At 46.6% G+C, this 17,933-nt stretch overlaps 7 protein-coding genes across 8 annotated transcripts; 5 read left to right on the top strand and 2 right to left on the bottom strand.

The window, feature by feature from the left end:
* The first annotated feature begins 17 nt into the window (after nt 1-17).
* On the top strand, nt 18-5,447 carry LOC120445591 (sex determination protein fruitless). The gene is made up of 2 exons (XM_039626085.1): nt 18-166; nt 1,917-5,447. The coding sequence occupies exon 2, from the start codon at nt 2,181-2,183 to the stop codon at nt 4,170-4,172; it is 1,992 nt and encodes a 663-aa protein (XP_039482019.1). The 5' UTR covers nt 18-166; nt 1,917-2,180; the 3' UTR covers nt 4,173-5,447.
* An 8-nt stretch (nt 5,448-5,455) lies between these two features.
* Nucleotides 5,456-8,079, bottom strand: LOC120445592 (zinc finger protein 33A). Its single transcript, XM_039626086.2, has 5 exons — nt 7,618-8,079; nt 6,841-7,551; nt 6,437-6,782; nt 6,198-6,375; nt 5,456-6,118 (listed from the first exon to the last, which is right to left on the bottom strand). Exons 1-5 carry the CDS (start codon nt 7,846-7,848, stop codon nt 5,674-5,676), a joined length of 1,911 nt encoding a protein of 636 aa, XP_039482020.1. The 5' UTR covers nt 7,849-8,079; the 3' UTR covers nt 5,456-5,673.
* A 2,740-nt stretch (nt 8,080-10,819) lies between these two features.
* On the top strand, nt 10,820-12,464 carry LOC120445349 (putative N(4)-(beta-N-acetylglucosaminyl)-L-asparaginase GM21137). 2 transcript variants are annotated; one of them, XM_039625690.1, is made up of 3 exons: nt 10,820-10,835; nt 11,074-11,240; nt 11,301-12,464. In XM_039625690.1, exons 2-3 carry the CDS (start codon nt 11,185-11,187, stop codon nt 12,385-12,387), a joined length of 1,143 nt encoding a protein of 380 aa, XP_039481624.1. In that variant the 5' UTR covers nt 10,820-10,835; nt 11,074-11,184; the 3' UTR covers nt 12,388-12,464. The 2 variants fall into 2 exon arrangements, with proteins under 2 accessions (XP_039481624.1, XP_039481623.1); XM_039625689.1 differs by lacking the exon at nt 10,820-10,835 and adding an exon at nt 10,943-10,958.
* Nucleotides 12,465-12,710: 246 nt separating this feature from the next.
* Nucleotides 12,711-13,379, top strand: LOC120446675 (arylalkylamine N-acetyltransferase-like 2). The gene has a single exon (XM_039627748.1). It carries the CDS (start codon nt 12,711-12,713, stop codon nt 13,377-13,379), a length of 669 nt encoding a protein of 222 aa, XP_039483682.1.
* A 1,327-nt stretch (nt 13,380-14,706) lies between these two features.
* Nucleotides 14,707-15,381, top strand: LOC120446054 (arylalkylamine N-acetyltransferase-like 2). The gene has a single exon (XM_039626831.1). The coding sequence runs from the start codon at nt 14,707-14,709 to the stop codon at nt 15,379-15,381; it is 675 nt and encodes a 224-aa protein (XP_039482765.1).
* A 229-nt stretch (nt 15,382-15,610) lies between these two features.
* On the top strand, nt 15,611-16,361 carry LOC120444609 (peptidyl-prolyl cis-trans isomerase Fkbp12). The gene is made up of 3 exons (XM_039624386.1): nt 15,611-15,767; nt 15,930-16,000; nt 16,062-16,361. The coding sequence occupies exons 1-3, from the start codon at nt 15,731-15,733 to the stop codon at nt 16,278-16,280; spliced, it is 327 nt and encodes a 108-aa protein (XP_039480320.1). The 5' UTR covers nt 15,611-15,730; the 3' UTR covers nt 16,281-16,361.
* Nucleotides 16,362-16,598: 237 nt separating this feature from the next.
* On the bottom strand, nt 16,599-17,895 carry LOC120444608 (protein lin-37 homolog). Its single transcript, XM_039624384.2, has 2 exons — nt 17,747-17,895; nt 16,599-17,674 (listed from the first exon to the last, which is right to left on the bottom strand). The coding sequence occupies exon 2, from the start codon at nt 17,670-17,672 to the stop codon at nt 16,872-16,874; it is 801 nt and encodes a 266-aa protein (XP_039480318.1). The 5' UTR covers nt 17,673-17,674; nt 17,747-17,895; the 3' UTR covers nt 16,599-16,871.
* Nucleotides 17,896-17,933: the final 38 nt, after the last annotated feature.

Here is a 17,933-nt window from a genome sequence, read left to right as displayed (position 1 = left end):
AAGAAAACTCTGTACTGAGAATGTGAAAACATTTTAAACAACGAAACAATACAAGATTAAACCAAAAACTGAATGCAAAATACCCTTTAAAGTGTGCCAGCAACTAATTCGGTCACTTAGCACCATCGATACTGTGCCCCACCTGCGGCATTTTCATTATTTCGTGGTAAGGCTAAAATAAATTATTAAAAAATTTAACTTAATCTAAGTACAAAAAATTAAAGTGTTTTTTCGCTAAGATGGTTTCTTATAATTTTCCCTTATTGAGAGTTCAACTTTATAACTGAGTAGCACAGTGCTCTTCGTTGGCCTTTAAATTTCCGAATTATTTTTGGTGTACTTTCGCAATTTTCAAGCCCAATACGTGTCAAAAAATCAGAAAAAAAATAGGCACTACAAAAAATGTAAACTGGAAACGCTAAGCCCAGCAAAACCGGTTTCCAAGTGCATTCGGCTCAATGACGTTTGTGATAATTTTAATTAAACGTTTTGCCCACAAAATGGTGGCCACTGTTGGCGAGCTCTGTTAGCAAAAGTTGGCCAAAGCTTTCCGCTTTCCGCCGGGAGCTTTCGTTTCGATTTGGCGATCGTGGCGTATACGCAATGCGCGATGCGCGATCTTCGAGGCGTTGAGGCGTCGCCTTTATGGCATTATTATAACCGCATCTAATGCGCTTGCTTCTTGCTACCAAATCGCTTACCTGCTCGGTGTTGCGCAAATCGGGAGTGGGAATGCGAATGGGAATGCGATTGGGATTGGGATCTCCGCAGGTTGCCCATTATCCTGTCGGCTAGACAATGGCTAGACAACAACAATTGATGATCTCTTGCGCATTTTCCGCAGACAATAATGCGATCGTTTGTTTGCCGCCTTTGTCTGATTGTCAGCATTTCTTTTCTCATTTTTTTTGCCATATACCTTCTGGTTTATTTTTTACGCTGCCTCGCCCCTTTGACATTTTCCTCTTGTTGTCTGATTGCCATTATCGTTTTTTGGGGCGGGGGGTGGATCCTGTGCCACTCTACCTGTTGGTAACCGAATATTCACACACGCCACATGGCCGAAGTTTGGGATGCGAACTCCTTGACGAATGGCCAACACATGACGCCAGGATGCCCAGGATGCCCAGGATGCCAGCATATGGCGTCCACTCGAATCTGAAACTCAACTCGACCACAGCCCGAGTGCCGAATTTGAAGTCATGCCAAGGACAAGGGCATAGGCATATGGCCTGTCTTGCGCCCCCGCACCCTCGTCTCTTTGTACACGAAATGAATGAAAATTATTGCAAGTTTTTCAGCCACATTTTCCCTTATTTTCCGTGCCTTCCCATTTCCATTTCCCGATTCCAGGCAGCGGTGGCAGGCAGCGGTAAAAAAAAAGGCAAGCCTGATATTATACATATAGATTTGAATATGTATATGTATGCGTAAAAGTAAAACGCGCGAAAAGCAGCCGGAAAAATACGCGCACACATCTTTCGAGGGATGTTTGCATATTTTTTTCCCCCATTTTTCCTGCACGTTTTCCTCGCCACCACCACCGCCGCCACCCACTGCCAACTCCCCCATTTTACTTTCACTTTTTTACGGCGCATAAAACTTCGGGGGGTGGTGAAGGGCATAAATTTAACAGGCAAGATTTTCCGCGAAAAAAAAGGAAATGGTGGAACTGGAGGTAGCAGTGGAGGAGCGACCATCCCCAATTTCGCACACCTGACTTCCATTTGCCCACCTGGGTGTGTGTGAGCTTCTGTGTGTGTGCTTCCTGTTGATTTTAGCAACCCATGCGAAATTTGAAATGTGCCTCTCCAACGCTCTGACATTTGCCAAAATCTGGTCGCTTGGCCGAGGCTCTAAAACTCGTACTAATTGCCATTTTCTACGCTTGTTCTCTTCCCATTACCGGTAACCAGGCAACCAGGTGATCCGTAGGCCTTAAACTGGCGCTCAAGGTCAGGAAGCATCTATCCTTCTACTCGCCGACGCTGCTGAGCGCCGCCTTCACCAGTCTGAACGGTGTGTACAACAACAGCAGCAACAGCAGCGATCCCGCTCCGGACGAGGAGCCCGACCAGCCAGCGAGCCAGCACCACAACCACCATTCAAGGGTGAGCCACCACCACATTCCGCGGGAGCCCAAGCAGGACAGGGATCGCGAGACGGAGCGCGACCAGGAGATGGGCGGCCCTACGGCGCCGGTGGCCAGCAGCGGCGAGGTGGGTCAGACGTACTGCCTCCGCTGGAACAACCACCAGACCAATCTGGTACAGATTCTGCACGCCCTTCACGAGGTGGGCAGCTATGTGGACTGCAGCCTGGTGGTGGACGATGAGCAGTTCCAGGCCCATCGCGTCGTTCTGGCGGCCAATTCACCATATTTCCAGCACATCCTCAAGGATGTGCCGCAGGACCACTGCAGCATTATTTTGCCGGGAGTGAAGGGCTTCGAGATTGCCGCTTTGCTGCAGTACATGTACACAGGCGAGACGACGGTGACCAAGAGCCAGGAGCCGGAGATCCTGCGCACGGCCAAGGAGCTGCAGGTTAAGGGTCTGTACGACAACTTGATGAAGTTCAATCATGCCAGCGTCACGCCCACCTCCAGTTCGGGAGCTGGCGGAGCCAAGCCCCAGAACGGATCAGCATCCAACCACTCCTCATCCGTGATCTCCACATCCACACACATCTCGCCCAGTGCCGCCATCTCGAGCAGCTGCTCGCCACCACCGCCGCCGCAGTTTGGCTATCAGCCGGGCTACAGCCACTATCCGCAGCAGCAGCCCATGTCGGCCAGTCAAATTCCGGCCGGTGAGGCTCCACTGACTCCAACACAGGCCACGCCCCACTCGGCAGCCTCGGGAGCGGGAGAAGCCGGCGGCCAGTGGCCACTGACACCCTCCGCCGCCGCTGCCATGTTGAACTCTGTCTACGAATCAGCCGCCGATATGAATCCTCTAAAGCGCAAGAAGCTGTCGGCTATTTCCAGCATGCTTCTGAGTGGAAACCGCGACACACCCATCCTGAGAAACGTTCTGGCCCAAGCTAATCCCGCTGACTCCTCGCAACCCGGACCCATGAATGCCAATGGCGAGAAGACGCCTACTCATCCGCACCAGAATACCCAGCTTCCAGCCGGATTGGGAGTAAGTGGAGGCGAGCGCAATCACAGCTTCAATGGCTCCGACTACGGCGGCGACAAGGAACCCCTTTCGCCCTACACAGATCGTTCCTTTGAGGAGGAGACCGGCCAGTCCGGCGGCAAGAAGCCGGAATGGAAGCGGTACAAGCAGTATACCAGAGCGGACATGATGTGCGCCATCCAGGCGGTGAGGGAGGGCATGAGTGCCCTGCAGGCGAGCAGGAAGTATGGTCTGCCCAGTCGCACCCTCTACGACAAAGTCCGTAAGCTGAACATCACCACGGGACGTGGCACCCACCGCACACCCAAACGCAGTCCTCCGGGCGCTGAGTCCTCACAGGGCTTTTCGTATTCCGCTGCGGCAGCCGCTGCTGCCCACAACTACGGACATGGACATGGACATGGCCATCACTCGGAGGTGAAGCGTGATCAGAAGGTGGACCATGTGCCCGCCCATCACGGCATGCCGCCCACCATTCCACCCTCAGCTGCGGCCCTCCTGGATCACGCTTTCCTTCAGCAGGCTCTGGAGAACCGTGGTGGTGACATGGCCGGCCGCGAGGCTCTCCATGCCATGGCTCTGGCCGCTGCGGCTCATGCCGCTGCCAATCGCCTGTCCAGCAGTCCGGCGGAGATGGACCAGCGCTCCAATGGCCATGGCATGCGGTCGCCAAGTCCGCAAGGTCGTCACTATCCGCACGAGCAGGAGGCCATGGACTTGGAGATGGAGAAGCACGAGCAGAATATAATCAAGCGGGAACGCGATCAGGACGAGCGTGAGGATGCGGACGATGAGGAGGATCACGAGCAAGAGCACGTGGAGGATCTGTCGCTGGCCAGAAAGGAGCGTCCACCATCGCCCTACTCGCCCCAGCCAACCGAGGGTGGTGGCGGCGTGATCATGCACGCCAGCAGTGCGTCCGCCAATGGCAAGGATCACGAGGACTACCCAGCCTCGCCGCAGTTCGTTCCCATTGGTCTGAAGAGGGAGCTGTTGGAAGGCGAGGACGCTCAGGCCCGGGCCGACTGATTGACGCTCACCATGGCCTGGCAGTATGCCACGGACAGCCTAGACTCCTTGGAGTAGGCCAGGCTCTGATAGCAACTCCTATATTGTTCAAACCCAATTAGATTCATCCTTGTGTTACTTTCCTTACTTACTTACAATCGGCGACTCAGGCGCCGACCAGCGTTGGTGAAGCTTTAAACGAAGAAACCTCATCCCAGTCGTTGTGGGAATCATCCGCACCAGCACCTGGCACCCATCGAAAATCAAACCCACACACTAAACTAAATTGTTGTCAGCATCACTTTGTGCCTAAAAACAGAAATGTTAGGATATAGTTAGTAGTATAGGTCAGGATAGAATACAGATAGTTACCCTAGGCTAGGCACTCGTAGGCCATCTTTGGAAACCAGCTAGTTGTAGGCCTTAAAACAGCTCAACTCCACCCATCCCAGATGCCAGAGGCCAACTGACAAACTAAGAGATATGTGTGCATATGTAAACCCACTTACATGAGACTGAAGGCGGCATCGGGTGGAGGTGGTGGAGAAGCTAACTAAGGACAGAGCAGAAGAGGCTCCCATCAGAATGGGTTGGCGTGTTAGCTACACCTTGTACAACTTTGTTAAATGCCAGTGATTTGTTTTAAAAATTATTAGCACTAGATTATTTATAACGACCATGCATGTACGTGGCCTTACATTTATGATTTTCTAATCGAAGAGAGAACAGAAGATCCCACTTGAACAGAACTACCTCAAATAGCGTATCTTTGTTAGCCTCATGTTATCCTGTTAGCGAGATATTTAAATCGTCCTGGGTTGAATTTATAAGACTGACACCGACTCAAACGTACCACGAGCAAGAGCACACGCATTCAAATATAATTACAAACTATACTTAATTACGAATCGAGATCCTTAGTTGAAAATCTGTAAGTTTCCCGCAAATTGATTAGTTATAAGGCCATCAACTAAATGTAAGCACTTAAACGTAAACTATTTATAAGGCAAACAAAACAAAACACATGAAAACATGCGCTGGGGGCAATGCAATAGGCTCTTTAATTATAAACACCTACACATATGCAACTATATAGTCGTACGGTCGATAATGTTAAATTGTTATACGAGTAACTCTGTACATAGCATCATAGTCCACACAAACACATGCGAATTCTAGATCTAGTTTTAAGTATTCCGAATTGTACTGCAATTTAAATTATCCCTAGACACCCGACTTTCATCATGTAAAGATCAGCGAAGAAACGCGAAATAAACTGACTGAAGAATCAAATAATTAATACGTTTTTTTCTGACAACGGCACAATATTTATTATAAAAAATACCAATATCTAATTTTACTAGATTAGTGCTAGATAATCCAAGGAGAACGCTGTAGTCGAACGCCTCGTTGCTCTGCTAAAGAGTGTGCATATAAACACATTTAACTCTAATAGTAACGGGTAGCATGACCTATTCGTATATATTGCAGACGAAGAACAGAACTCACAACAAGTTCCTAATCAGTGACATCCAACGCAGTTCGGATTTCGCTCCTCAAAATCGCAAATTCCGATGGCAAAACGAAATGGTTTATGTTGGGGCAAGTGCATGGGCTGCGTGGAGGGCATCGGCATTCGCGGAATATAGAACTCACGCTCTTCGTACGTCTTAACTATTCGAGGACAGTCCGCTGACCGGGGCCCATGGCAGTTGACAATCGAGAGGGAACGATCAATGCTGATGAGGGGCTCATCGTTGGGACTGTGCCCCCGCTGTTTGCAATGGGCCAGCAGCTTGGCCTCGCTAAGGAACTCCAATCGGCAGAAGTTGCAGTGATAGTTGATCCCCTTCTTGTGAAGCTGGAAGTGGCGGTCCAACTGGTGCTGCAACTCAAACTCATCCCGGCACTTATGGCAAATGTAGAGTCCGCGGTTCTGGAGATGCATATGGTAGTCTAGGAAGACTCTGCAAAAAAGCAACATTTATTATGAATTCCAATCAAATGAGAGTTACAACTTCGTGTAATATGTTCGTTGGTACTTACTTGCTGGTGAAGACATCGCCGCACTTGTGACAGTAGAACCAGCTCATCTTCCAATGCTCCATGTAATCGTGCTTCATTAGAGCTACTAGGGTGTCCGTCTGGTAGCCACAGCCCGGCGTAAAACAAGTGAATGCTTTCAGTCGCACCTGCGTCTTAAGCAGGTCAAGTAGGTAAAGATCTGCCAGCGAAGTGCAGCATTTTTAAATACAGATCGATAACATATTTCCAAAGATACTTACCATACTCTTTGTCGGTGGTCATATGCGTTTCCACCATACCGTAGTCTCCGTACAGAAGGGAGAGATTACCAGCGCTGTTGCTATTGCTGCGGCTGTGATTAACGATCCAGTCGCCAGTAAAGTTCATACGTCGTGCGTACATGGCATCCTCCTGCTCGTCATCGCCCTCTTCAAGTTCCTCGCCATCGCTTTCATTCTCTTCATCGTCTTCATAGTCCTCATCCACGTCGTACTTATCCCAGGCTTCGGAGCAAGCCCGTGAGCGAGGACGCGTGGAGCATGCCCTTGGCACCCGAGAGAACTGAACAGTTTGCCCTGAATCCTCCCGCTCCAGGTTTGCTAAGGCCTGTACAGAAAAGCAGTATAGGTAAATATAAACTTTTTTGCGATGCATGCATACTAACCTCCTGCTTGGCCTGGCAAATGGTGTGATGCATTTCCCACTCGTACTTCGTGTCCAACTGAGCATCGCACAAGTCACAAGGATATCGCTGCTGATGCTTCAAACGCTCATGCTGCCGCTTACTGATCATGGTTTCGAATTCTTCATCACAATGCCGACAGTAGTATATGCGCGCGGAACGGGTAACTCTGGATGGCGATTCTCCATCATAGCTAGCCTCATTGAGCACACGACACTTGGCGCGCGAAGGACGGGGCTGCTTTCTGCGTGTCTTGGAGCAGCGCCTCAAGTGCAAGGCGTAGTAGTCTCGCCGAAAATAGGCTCGACCACATTCATGGCACTCCAGCCGCGTTCGCCATTTCCAGCCCTCCGCTTGCTTCTCTTCTGTATTCTTAGCCGATGGAGAGTAGGGTTGCTGAGCGAGATAGACTTCCAGCACGGAGCAGGAGGAAGGCGAGCTGCGAACGCTCTGCCCGCTGTGCGCCACCTCCTCCTGACACTCTATCAGGGTGGTGGACACTTCCGCATCGGCAATGGGTGGACTGTGCTGGCTGGGCGAAGTGGTGGTGGTTGTCACCTTGGTGGTTTCTCCTCCGGAACGCTGCAGCAGTTGCATGCGCTGCATCAGGGATCGAGTGACCTCCGAGTGCATGTTCAGCTTGCACACGCACTCCACGCAAATGGCCTTTAAAGTGGATCGGATTACATCGGCCTGGAAATGAAAGAAATCTTAGAGTTGGCCTGGGCGTCAGGATGGAATCGTTTCCCGAGTACTCACATGGATCTTCCAGTCGCGACTTAGACGACGTTGCATCACATGGTTGGAGCGCAGATCCAAGAGAGCCGAGGCCTTTGCTGCCCCACATATGGTGCAATTGGAATCGTTGGCTTCCGCCTCCCGCTCGGCCGCTGCATGATTTTGTACCGGTTCCCCGCTATTGGCTTTTTCGACGGAGCAACTGCTGTCGGTGCTGGTGGGTTCCGGATCCGGGACTGTGGCATCCTGCATCCTGCTGCAAAAGGCGTGCTGCTGGGTGGCAAATGGCACACGGCTTGGGTGTCCGCCGGCTTCCGCTGGTCTCAATCTCTTCCACTTGATCTCTATGTCATTCCTGTTTGGAATTACCTGCGTCAGTCAAAAAACTACCCTCGAAAACGCCGAATTCTAAGCGTTTTTATCACGTAAATATTTTTTGAAGAGTAGAATGCAGTGTGACCGTAATGGTGGTTGTGAATATATACCACAGCAAACTTCAAAGGTCTGGCAACGCTAAACTAAGTCGGTAACCGTTAATTCGTTAAGCGCCTAAACGTATTCATAACCAAAATTTGGGATTAAAAGTTAATTGCCTAATTTTCTTGAGTATACAAAAACATACTTCCTCATGTATACTTCAAACTTGAGATTACAATACTACCGAACAACTTCTGAACCAAGTTCCAAAGAGAGTACTTCTAAAATCACTTAAAAACTGAACTGATTCCATCGCCGGCCATCCCGGACTACTGACCATGAAGTGGAACAGGTAACAAACCTGCGGCATCTCTCGCATATCCACCCTCGCAAGGATGGCACGAAGCGCATCACGATAACTACCATCGCCAGTAGTCACTGCGGCGCCCACTTCGTTATCCGCATAGGCAGCGGAGCCGGGTATCGAAGCGTCCCCAACACGTCCAGACATCATGTAGCGTAGTCCATTGGTGGAGGAGCCCACGTGAATGTAGCCATCCTCATCAATGGCGGCCATGGTGATGGTGTCGTGGTTATCGGGACCGGTCTCGATCCGCTCGATCCCATGTGGTCAAGTTCTTGTACGGAATGCAGGAGGTCCTAATGGCACTTCCGATCCAGCGCAGATCCACCATTGCAACAACCTTAATGGTGACTTCATCCGTTAGCGAGCCATCAAGGGAAGTATATCCGCGCTCGTCTAGATTGGCAGTAGATCTGGCACTGTTTATGATTATAGTATGGTATGTACGATAATAATCTTAGTCTTGTTTTGTTGCTACTATATTTGACTATCGCTTGTGAAAATATGAAGCGATTTGATAATCTGGAATAAATATGCCGAAGCAAAATGTAAAAGAAGTCAAATGTTACAGTTTTGCACTGGGGTGATATATTTAACGAAAATTTTTTTTTAAATTATTTTAATAATAAGTCCACAGCCCTTTTGATTTTTTTTAGCTCCGTTATGCGATTTGGCATACTTTGGGTATACCGTAGCACCATTTCAGGAGGAATAGCGTACCAGACGTCCTTTGTTCTTTCCCACAGCTCCATCATTCCACTTGGAGGGGCTGCATATTTTGCCAGTTGGGATTTTACATGGCTCCACAAATTTTCGATTGGATTCATATCCGGAGATTGCGGTGGCCACTTCAGCGACTGAAAATTTTGCTTTTCCATCCAATTTTTCACTAAATTCGAAGTGTGTTTGGGATCATTATCTTGCTGAAATATGCATTTTTTAGCAGCAATACCCATATTTTGAATCACTTCTGGAAGATTTTGTTGCAAAATGTTTAAGTACTGTTCCTTCCGCATTATACCTTCAATTAACACCAAGGGACCAACTCCGTTTTTGTGTATACAGCCCCAAACCATTATGGATCCGCCACCGTGCTTCACGATTTGCTTCACATTACTTGGTGACTGGACTGTGGGATCTCTAGTCCAATACCAAGAGCGTCCATCTGACTCGAAACGATTAATTTTGGTTTCATCTGACCATATAACCTGAAAAACCAAATTTTTGTGATTGTTTTAACTTATTATTTATGACCTACAGCATTCCAATCAGCTACCGTCCAATTTTCGTGAGTTGCAGCAAAGTTTCGACGTAAATTGATATGCCGTTTTGTTAGTAATGGTTTTTTTTCCATCTCTTTGGCTTTCAGGCCTAATCTGCCGAGACTGCGCCGGACTGTCCATTCACTGGCATCCAAATTAAGCTGTGCAGAAGCTTTTTTTGGTGAGATGTAGCGATTGCTCGTCACCAAGTTGGCCACGTGGCGTGTGTCGCGTTCGCTTAAAATTCTTGGCCGACCTCCAAGGTTTACTGGAATGCTTCCTTGAATGGTTTTTTTAAGTCTCTGCACAGTCATATGACTAACACCACATTTATTAGCCACTTTCCGAACCGATTCGCCATCTATAAGCAATTTAATTATTTTCTCTTTGATCTCGCTCTTCATAATTGCTGCATTGACAATTTGACTTAAAATGATCAAAGCTCATCAAGTTAAACTAAAACAAATTAATTTTAACGGTAAAAAAAGTTTCAGAACTAAAATGAAAAGCTTGGACATACAGAGTGCAAAACTGTAACATTTGACTTCTTTTACATTTTGCTTCGGCATATTTATTCCAGATTATCAAATCGCTTCATATTTTCACAAGCGATAGTCAAATATAGTAGCAACAAAACAAGACTAAGATTATTATCGTACATAAAATAGGAGAGAAGATACTGACCGTTGAAGTTAGAATATACAACTCGTGTTACAGTTTTGCTCGTCATTGTATATGTTCGAACCGACATTCCATAACAATCTGCATAACTGGATTTTTCGGGGGCGCGTGCTTTTAATTATGCCAAAAACGTTTTTAGTTAATTACGTTATTCCGCACTGAAAACATTTTTTGAGTCATTCTCTTAAATAGCTTAAAATCTTAAAAATATAAGTTCCGTTATTAATTTGTCTTTTATGTCTTTAACAAATTTTAAATTCTATATGCAGACATTTATTTTTCTTTTGAGGATTGCTTGTAAGGTTATTAAATTTTTTTATTATATTTAATTTATTCTACATTTTTCCATCAATGAACAATCCATAATATACATGCAATAATGCATTTATTATTAGTTCCAAATAGAACCTAGTTGCAAAAAAAAATTGTGCTCAGTGCACAAAGTCTACGGCTCCCTGATAATCTTAAAGGCGGGCAGATCATTTGCATTTAAGTTGATAGATGCCAAACACCTGGTACACAGACTCAAATTTTCGAATCAAATTAAACCTTTTTTATGCACTACTTTTTATTATATTTTTAAAAAATTGTTTCTTTTATTTTTAAAATTCAGGGTGAATTGCCAAAAAATCAGTAAAGTAACAAAAAATATTAATTTTATTATTGTACACTGTATTCTTAATTTGTGAAACTTTCTAAAATTCTATAGTCAACGGCGTCACAGCATAATAATTATAAAACTTTTTTTTTCAGTGCAAAATTTATCCGAATGCAAAATAGTTTTATAATGCCCGATTTTAGTGATTCCGTTGTATATAAAAACACCCCATCCATCTGAAACCCCACAGTCTTCAAAATAAAGTTATGAAGAAGTTATTGGCGGTGTTGACATGTATCCTGTTGCTGGCATTACTGGTTAGGTAAGAAAATAAAGACTGATTAAAATCCATCGTTTTTGATAAATGTATGAACTATGACAGATTTTTATGCACTTACAATGTAACGAGCTCTGGAGAGAGATCCACGGCCCCGCTCCTGCCGATGGTTATCAACACCTGGAACTTTCCAGAAGCCAACGAGGAGGCGTGGCGACTGCTCAATCTGGAGAAAGGCGGAGTTGGACAGACGAGGAGCGCAGTTGTGGGCGGTATTTCCATATGCGAAAAGCTGCAGTGCGACATGGCCGTTGGCTACGGCGGCAATCCCGACGAGCGCGGAGATACTTCCCTTGATGCCTTGCTTATGGATGGAGGCACCATGGAGGTGGGTGCAGTAGGGGATCTGCGCCGGATCAAAAGTGCCATCAAGGTGGCGCAGCATGTCTTGGAGCACACGCTACACACTCTTCTAGTTGGTGACGGGGCCGACGATTTCGGCATTGCAATGGGATTCCAGAACGAATCACTGAATTCCGACGAAAACATAGCAATTTTGCAAAATTGGACGGCGCACAACTGTCAGCCAAACTTTTGGCGAAATGTCTACCCAGATCCGAGGACCTCCTGTGGTCCATACAAGCCCTTAACCACATGGGATGCGAATGTCACGCAATCGGAGCGGATCGAGATCGGTCCCGATAACCACGACACCATCACCATGGCCGCCATCGATGAGGAGGGCTACATCCACGTGGGCACCTCCACCAACGGACTACGCCACACGATGCCTGGACGTGTTGGGGACGCTTCGATACCCGGCTCCGCTGCCTATGCGGATAACGAAGTGGGCGCCGCAGTGACCACTGGCGATGGAGACATCCTCATGCGCTTCCTGCCCTCTCTTCTTGCGGTGGAGGCCATGCGGGCGGGCAAAACGCCGGCGGAGGCAGTTGAGTTGGTCATTCAGCGAATCCGAAAGCACCAAAAATTTTTTGATGTCGCCATAATCGCTGTAAACCGGCTGGGAACGTACGCAGTCAAGTGCCAAGGAAGTGGCATGGCTAGGTATAATGGCGAATTCGGCTACATGGTCAGTAGTCCGGGACAACCGGTGCGCACGGAGTCGGTTCCATGCACAACGGACCATGAGAAAACACCGTCCGAAGCCGACAGGCAAGTTATCTGGTAATGTTTCCTACTTTTGTAAAATAACAAAATTAGCAACTTTTATGAATTTCTTAATTTCTAAATATAAATGAAAACAGATAGTCAAGCATTTAATGATAACCTTTTGCATTAAAGAATGTTTATTATTATTCTTAGCGTATTTTAATCAACTTGTTGCTTTGGTAAATGGTAAAAATTAGCTATGTTTGTCATTGAGAAGATTATAGTTGTCATGTTGAAATTGGATGACGGCCTAGTTCGGTTTCTATAAAAGGCCGGTACAATATTGAAGAATGTACCATAGTGCACCTCACCGGGAAACCGAAAAGCCGTGTTTAATCCACCATGATACTGAGTCAAAGAAATGGCATAATTGTGCGAGTTATGAAGGAGTCCGACTATCCAATAGTAAAAACCTTCTTGAGGGACTACTTTCACTACGATGAACCCATGGGAATGGGCCTTAAGGAGCAAATTCATCTACAAAACGAGGAAGAAGTGGATAGGCAATACCTGGCGGTAATCACTCAGGGACTTTCTTTAGTAGCGTTGGACGATAACAATGGAGGACTACTGGTTGGCATTGCCGTGGCTGAGACGATGGATCGCAGCGAAATGGCAAAGCAGCACAAGGAAGCCGACGAAATGGAGCCCAATGCCTTGGGTCGCAGCAGGAAGTTGATAGCCAAAATGGAGCGCGAAGCGAAGATTTTCGAACGCTTCGGAGTCTCCTCCTACATGAATCTGCTGGCCATCTCCGTTCACACCTCTATGAGGAAAAGAGGTCTATTGGTCATCCTTTCCCGCTCTCTTTTTGAGTTGGGTCGCTTGCGAGGACTTCCACTGTTCATCGGTAGCGGCACCAATTACTACTCCACCCAGGCGGCGATAAAAGAGGGATGTGAGAGCATCCATTCACTAGCCTATGCTGACTACAAGGACGACCACGGCCGACCTATATACAATCCACCAGCGCCTCATACCCACATCCGGGTTTTGGCCGCAAAACTTTAAGTCAACCAGACTTTTTAGTAATTAAGCAAACGTTTAACCTTAGATAGTTAAACTATAGTCGTGCTGGAAACTTAAATCCATATGGAGCAAATAAAGCTATTAAATGTAGAATGGTCTACTTTATTGTGCAGAGATAGTTCTGATTATGAATATATGAACGTATGATTTGGCAGGAATCTCAAAATCGTATACGAAGTCCCCACTTTCCCCACTTAAGCCAGATTCAAAAAATGTTTATCACTAAAATAATTGATCAGCGTACCAATCTCCTATTTCACTAAAAATAAAACCAAATCCTGTTGATAACAACTTCCTCTTCGCCACATAGAACACCCTATGAAAATTTAAATATTCCAGGTCAATTGATAAGGCCCGACCTACCATAGAATAAACAAGAGAGAACGCTATAGTCGAGTTCCCCGACTATCTGATACCCGTTACTCAGCTAGTGGAAGGGAGAAGAGTCTTAAACACAGTTTTTGGCGGTTTGTAGGCGTTATAGTGGGCGTGGCAGAAAGTTTTTTGGCAAATCGATAGAAATTTACAAGACCAATATAAAAATGAAAAAATATCAAAACATTTTTCAAAAGTGTGGGCGTGGCAGCTTTGGGCGGTTTGTGGGCGTTAGAGTGGGCGTGGCAAAAAGTTTTTTTGCAAATCGATAAAAATTTACAAGACTAATACAAAAATGAAAAAATTTCAAAACATTTTTCAAAAGTGTGGGTGTGGCAGCTTTGGGCGGTTTGTGGGCGTTAGAGTGGGCGTGGCAAAATTTTTTTTGACAAATCGATAGAAATTTACAACACCAATACAAAAATGAAAAAATATCAAAACATTTTTCAAAAGTGTGGGCGTGGCAGTTTTGGGCGGTTTGTGGGCGTTAGAGTGGGCGTGGCAGCATGATTCGACAAACTTGCGCTGCGTCTATGTCCCTGGAGTCTGTATGCTTAATGTCAACTTTCTAGCTTTTGTAGTTCCTGAGATCTCGACGTTCATACGGACAGACGGACAGACGGACAGACGGACAGACGGACAGACGGACATGGTCATATCGACTCGGCTATTGGTCCTGATCAAGAATATATATACTTTATATGGTCGGAAACGCTTCCTTCTGCCTGTTACATACTTTTCAACGAATCTAGTATACCCTTTTACTCTACGAGTAACGGGTATAATAAAACCAAATCCCGTTGGTAACAATTATCTCTTCGCCACATAGAAGCACCCATGAACTTTGAAATATACATATATGAAATTTGCAACCATTCTCAGAGATCAGCGCTGACATATAAAAGCCATGAGCTAGTTTTTCTGTAGGTTAGTTATGATTCCCACGACAATGGAAGGCGTCACGATACGCATCATGTGCCTTGAGGATTATGAAAACGTGAAAGCTTATTTGAAGGAAGAGTACTATACAGCGGAGCCTCTGTGCCAATCCAGCGGCGAACCCGTTCACCTGCAAAACGAGAAGATTAACGACGCTTGGTACCAGTTGATGATCGAAGAAGGCATCAGCCTGTTGGCCCTCGACGAAAACGATGGTGGCCGGATTGTGGGCTTAGTTATGGCATGTGCTCTTTACCCCGAGAATGCAAATACGGGAGCATTACGCATAGATATAACGAAGCTGGAGGATAACGCTTGGACCCGTATATATCAATTACTAGTGAAGGTCGAGCGAGAAGTCAATCTTCATGAGCGCTATGACATCTCGAAGGCGCTGTACTCCGCCGTGACCAGTGTGGCCTCCTGGATGAGGGGCAAGGGTCTGGGCTCCCGCCTGGCCGCCACTCTGATGGACCTGGGCCGATCGAAGGGTTTCCCCCTTATGGTGGCCTTCTGCACCAGCTTCTATTCCGCTCGACAGAAGAAGGCCTTGGGCATGGAGTGCATCTACTCCATCGACTACGCCGACTATAAGGATGATGAGGGACGAGTGGTCTTCGCACCGCCAGCCCCACACACAAAGGTGCGAGTAATGGCAATTAAACTGTGACAAATATTCTAAAACTTAGTCAAGGAATTAAAATAAAATATACGCATCTGGCATGAAACAAATTAAATTCTGGAATAAATTCTTACTTTACTTATTTATCCTATATAAGAATAAGAGATCCTTGCTCTCCTTGATTCATTCGGTTCGAAGGAAAAAATTCAAACTAATGCGCGCAAATACCAAATTTTGATTATCGATTATTCGTTTAGATAACAAATCGAGATGCTGTGTGTGATAGATTCCGCACACAGGCCGTCGCTCACCACTAGCTGTCATTCGGCGACGCGACGAACTGAAATCAACGTGCTTATTTTCCGCTCGGAATTTTGCTAGAAAAAAACTAATCGAAATGGGCGTACAAGTGGTTCCAATTGCTAATGGTGATGGTGAGTACTTAATGATTGCATTAAAACCCGCAGGAAATGCAGTAGACTACCGGCATTTCTAACCTATGAAGTGCATTTTCGCGATGCACAATTCGGAAAATTACCTGCGACAATATGGTCATCTCGCTCACACACATCCACTTTTGTATTCCCTGCCCGCAGGCAGCACCTTCCCCAAGAATGGCCAAAAGGTCACGGTTCACTACACCGGCACCCTGGACGATGGCACCAAGGTGAGTACTAGTCCCGGTCCTCGCGAACCCCAGCTAACGATCCGTCTTGAATCCCACACAGTTCGATTCGTCGCGCGACCGCAACAAGCCCTTCAAGTTCACCATCGGCAAGGGCGAGGTCATCCGTGGCTGGGATGAGGGAGTTGCCCAGTTGAGCGTTGGACAGCGCGCCAAGCTGATCTGCTCGCCGGATTATGCCTACGGAAGTCGTGGCCACCCCGGCGTCATTCCGCCCAACTCCACCCTCACCTTCGACGTCGAGCTGCTCAAGGTCGAATAGGCGCACAGGATGCCTAATGTGTATACCCCCAACCAAATGGCAGGGGGATGCGGACCGGCGCACCGGCGACGAGCCGAAGAACATCAAAATCGGAACCAGAACAATCCAGCAGCATTTGCCAACCCAAAATAATAATAATAACTTCACACCCAGCTCTAAACTAGAACTAATTTAACCGCAATGGGAACGCATCTTCTACCAATACAAATAAACATTTATTCAAGTCAATGACAAAACTATGTGTTTCTTATCTAAAAGATTGGGATAATCTACTCAAGTCAACTTCGCTTACCTCTCCCTGATGCAACTTTTTTCGAATACAAGTACACAACATCTCGTCTTTTTTTTATTTTTAAAACATGAAAATATACAAAATTGCCGGCATAAAAATGTTAAATCGTTTTCTTGATAGACTTGCACTAGTCCATTTGACAAGTTTAATTTTATTTAATATATATAAAGTGTAAAATCATCTCTTTCGCATATATATTCAATTCAGTGGTAACAGGATTTTTTTGAATCCTTTTTTTTACAATTAATCCAGGTCATTTTGCATTCCTTGTACCCCTTCCCAAATCACCTAGATAAGCTTCAGTTCTTGCAGACCACGTTCATAATCTTGTCAATAACTTCAAAGCGCTCCTTTTCGTATTTCTTGATATGCTTCAGCCAGTGGCCGCGCACTTTCTTCCAGCGGTTAACATTCGAGGAAAGCAAATCGAAAGCACTTGCTCCTTCCAGAGCCTTCTCCCGCTTCTTTTCCTCCTGGCTAAACTCCAGACGAGGCGGAATTATGGGTAGATCCGTGGGCTTTGGCTGCGGCAGCTGCGTGAGCATCTTCATCTCGCCGCTTTTCAATTGGGACAGGATCTCCTCGCCGTTTTCCTCACATTTGGTGGCCGTAAAAGAACCATCTGTTTGAAAAGCGGCCACAGCGGGATTCCTGGGTTGATTCGCCATCCAGGCGCGGCATATGGGGTACAAAGGAGTCCCATCCTGGTATTTGGAAAGGTCCAAACTACGCTCAAACAGTCGCATCACGTAGGACTCGCCAGGAGCTTTCTGGGCTGCTGCCGCTCCGCCAACATTCTTCTTGTAGAGCATTCTCCTGGCCTTGATGCGTCCTCCGGTGGCGGCGGCTGCACTCGACGATGTCGACGGCTTTCCGCTGACGCCCGCAGTAACCGCCTTGACATCTGGCTCTAGCTTGACTTGGAACTGGCGCTGCTGTTGCTGCTGGAGGAGCAGCTTCTTCGAGGGACGGCCCCGAATGGGCAAATCCGACTCTGCATCGTCGTCCGGCGGTTGGTTGATCGGCTCTGGTTTCTGCTCCTCCCGGCGCGACTCCCGAAGGCGCAGGGACATCTCCTTCTTCTTCGGCGTGGTCTTCATTTCTAGAAATCGTTTATTGGAGAGGAAAATTAAGGAAAAACTATTTCGAATGCCAAATCGGAAATCAAACGGACTTGCAGCGCTTCACAACACTGTGACTTCACTTCCCCACACAACACTACGCAAATCAGTGGTATTACAAAAGATACCACACATACAACTCGTATGCCGCCTAAACTTTATTTTTTTTAAACGTTTCTTGAATTTCCATTAGACAATTTTTTTATTTTAGATAATTCAATTATTTTATAAATTTATATT

Source organism: Drosophila santomea, chromosome 2R, assembly GCF_016746245.2.
Source record: "Drosophila santomea strain STO CAGO 1482 chromosome 2R, Prin_Dsan_1.1, whole genome shotgun sequence".
NCBI classification, from domain to species: domain Eukaryota; kingdom Metazoa; phylum Arthropoda; class Insecta; order Diptera; family Drosophilidae; genus Drosophila; species Drosophila santomea.
This window is presented reverse-complemented; position numbering and strand designations above follow the sequence as displayed.

Coding starts and splice junctions, on each gene's coding strand:
- LOC120445591 (XM_039626085.1), top strand. CDS start 2,181: ATGGGCGGCCCTACGGCGCCGGTGGCCAGCAGCGGCGAGGTGGGTCAG.
- LOC120445592 (XM_039626086.2), bottom strand. CDS start 7,848: ATGCAGGATGCCACAGTCCCGGATCCGGAACCCACCAGCACCGACAGC. Junction 6,376..6,436: donor GACCACCGACAAAGAGTATG/GTAAGTATCTTT, acceptor CTTCGCTGGCAG/ATCTTTACCTACTTGACCTG. Junction 6,119..6,197: donor GGCGATGTCTTCACCAGCAA/GTAAGTACCAAC, acceptor GCTTTTTTGCAG/AGTCTTCCTAGACTACCATA.
- LOC120445349 (XM_039625690.1), top strand. CDS start 11,185: ATGAAGAAGTTATTGGCGGTGTTGACATGTATCCTGTTGCTGGCATTA. Junction 11,241..11,300: donor TTGCTGGCATTACTGGTTAG/GTAAGAAAATAA, acceptor GAACTATGACAG/ATTTTTATGCACTTACAATG.
- LOC120446675 (XM_039627748.1), top strand. CDS start 12,711: ATGATACTGAGTCAAAGAAATGGCATAATTGTGCGAGTTATGAAGGAG.
- LOC120446054 (XM_039626831.1), top strand. CDS start 14,707: ATGATTCCCACGACAATGGAAGGCGTCACGATACGCATCATGTGCCTT.
- LOC120444609 (XM_039624386.1), top strand. CDS start 15,731: ATGGGCGTACAAGTGGTTCCAATTGCTAATGGTGATG. Junction 15,768..15,929: donor TCCAATTGCTAATGGTGATG/GTGAGTACTTAA, acceptor CCCTGCCCGCAG/GCAGCACCTTCCCCAAGAAT. Junction 16,001..16,061: donor CCCTGGACGATGGCACCAAG/GTGAGTACTAGT, acceptor AATCCCACACAG/TTCGATTCGTCGCGCGACCG.
- LOC120444608 (XM_039624384.2), bottom strand. CDS start 17,672: ATGAAGACCACGCCGAAGAAGAAGGAGATGTCCCTGCGCCTTCGGGAG.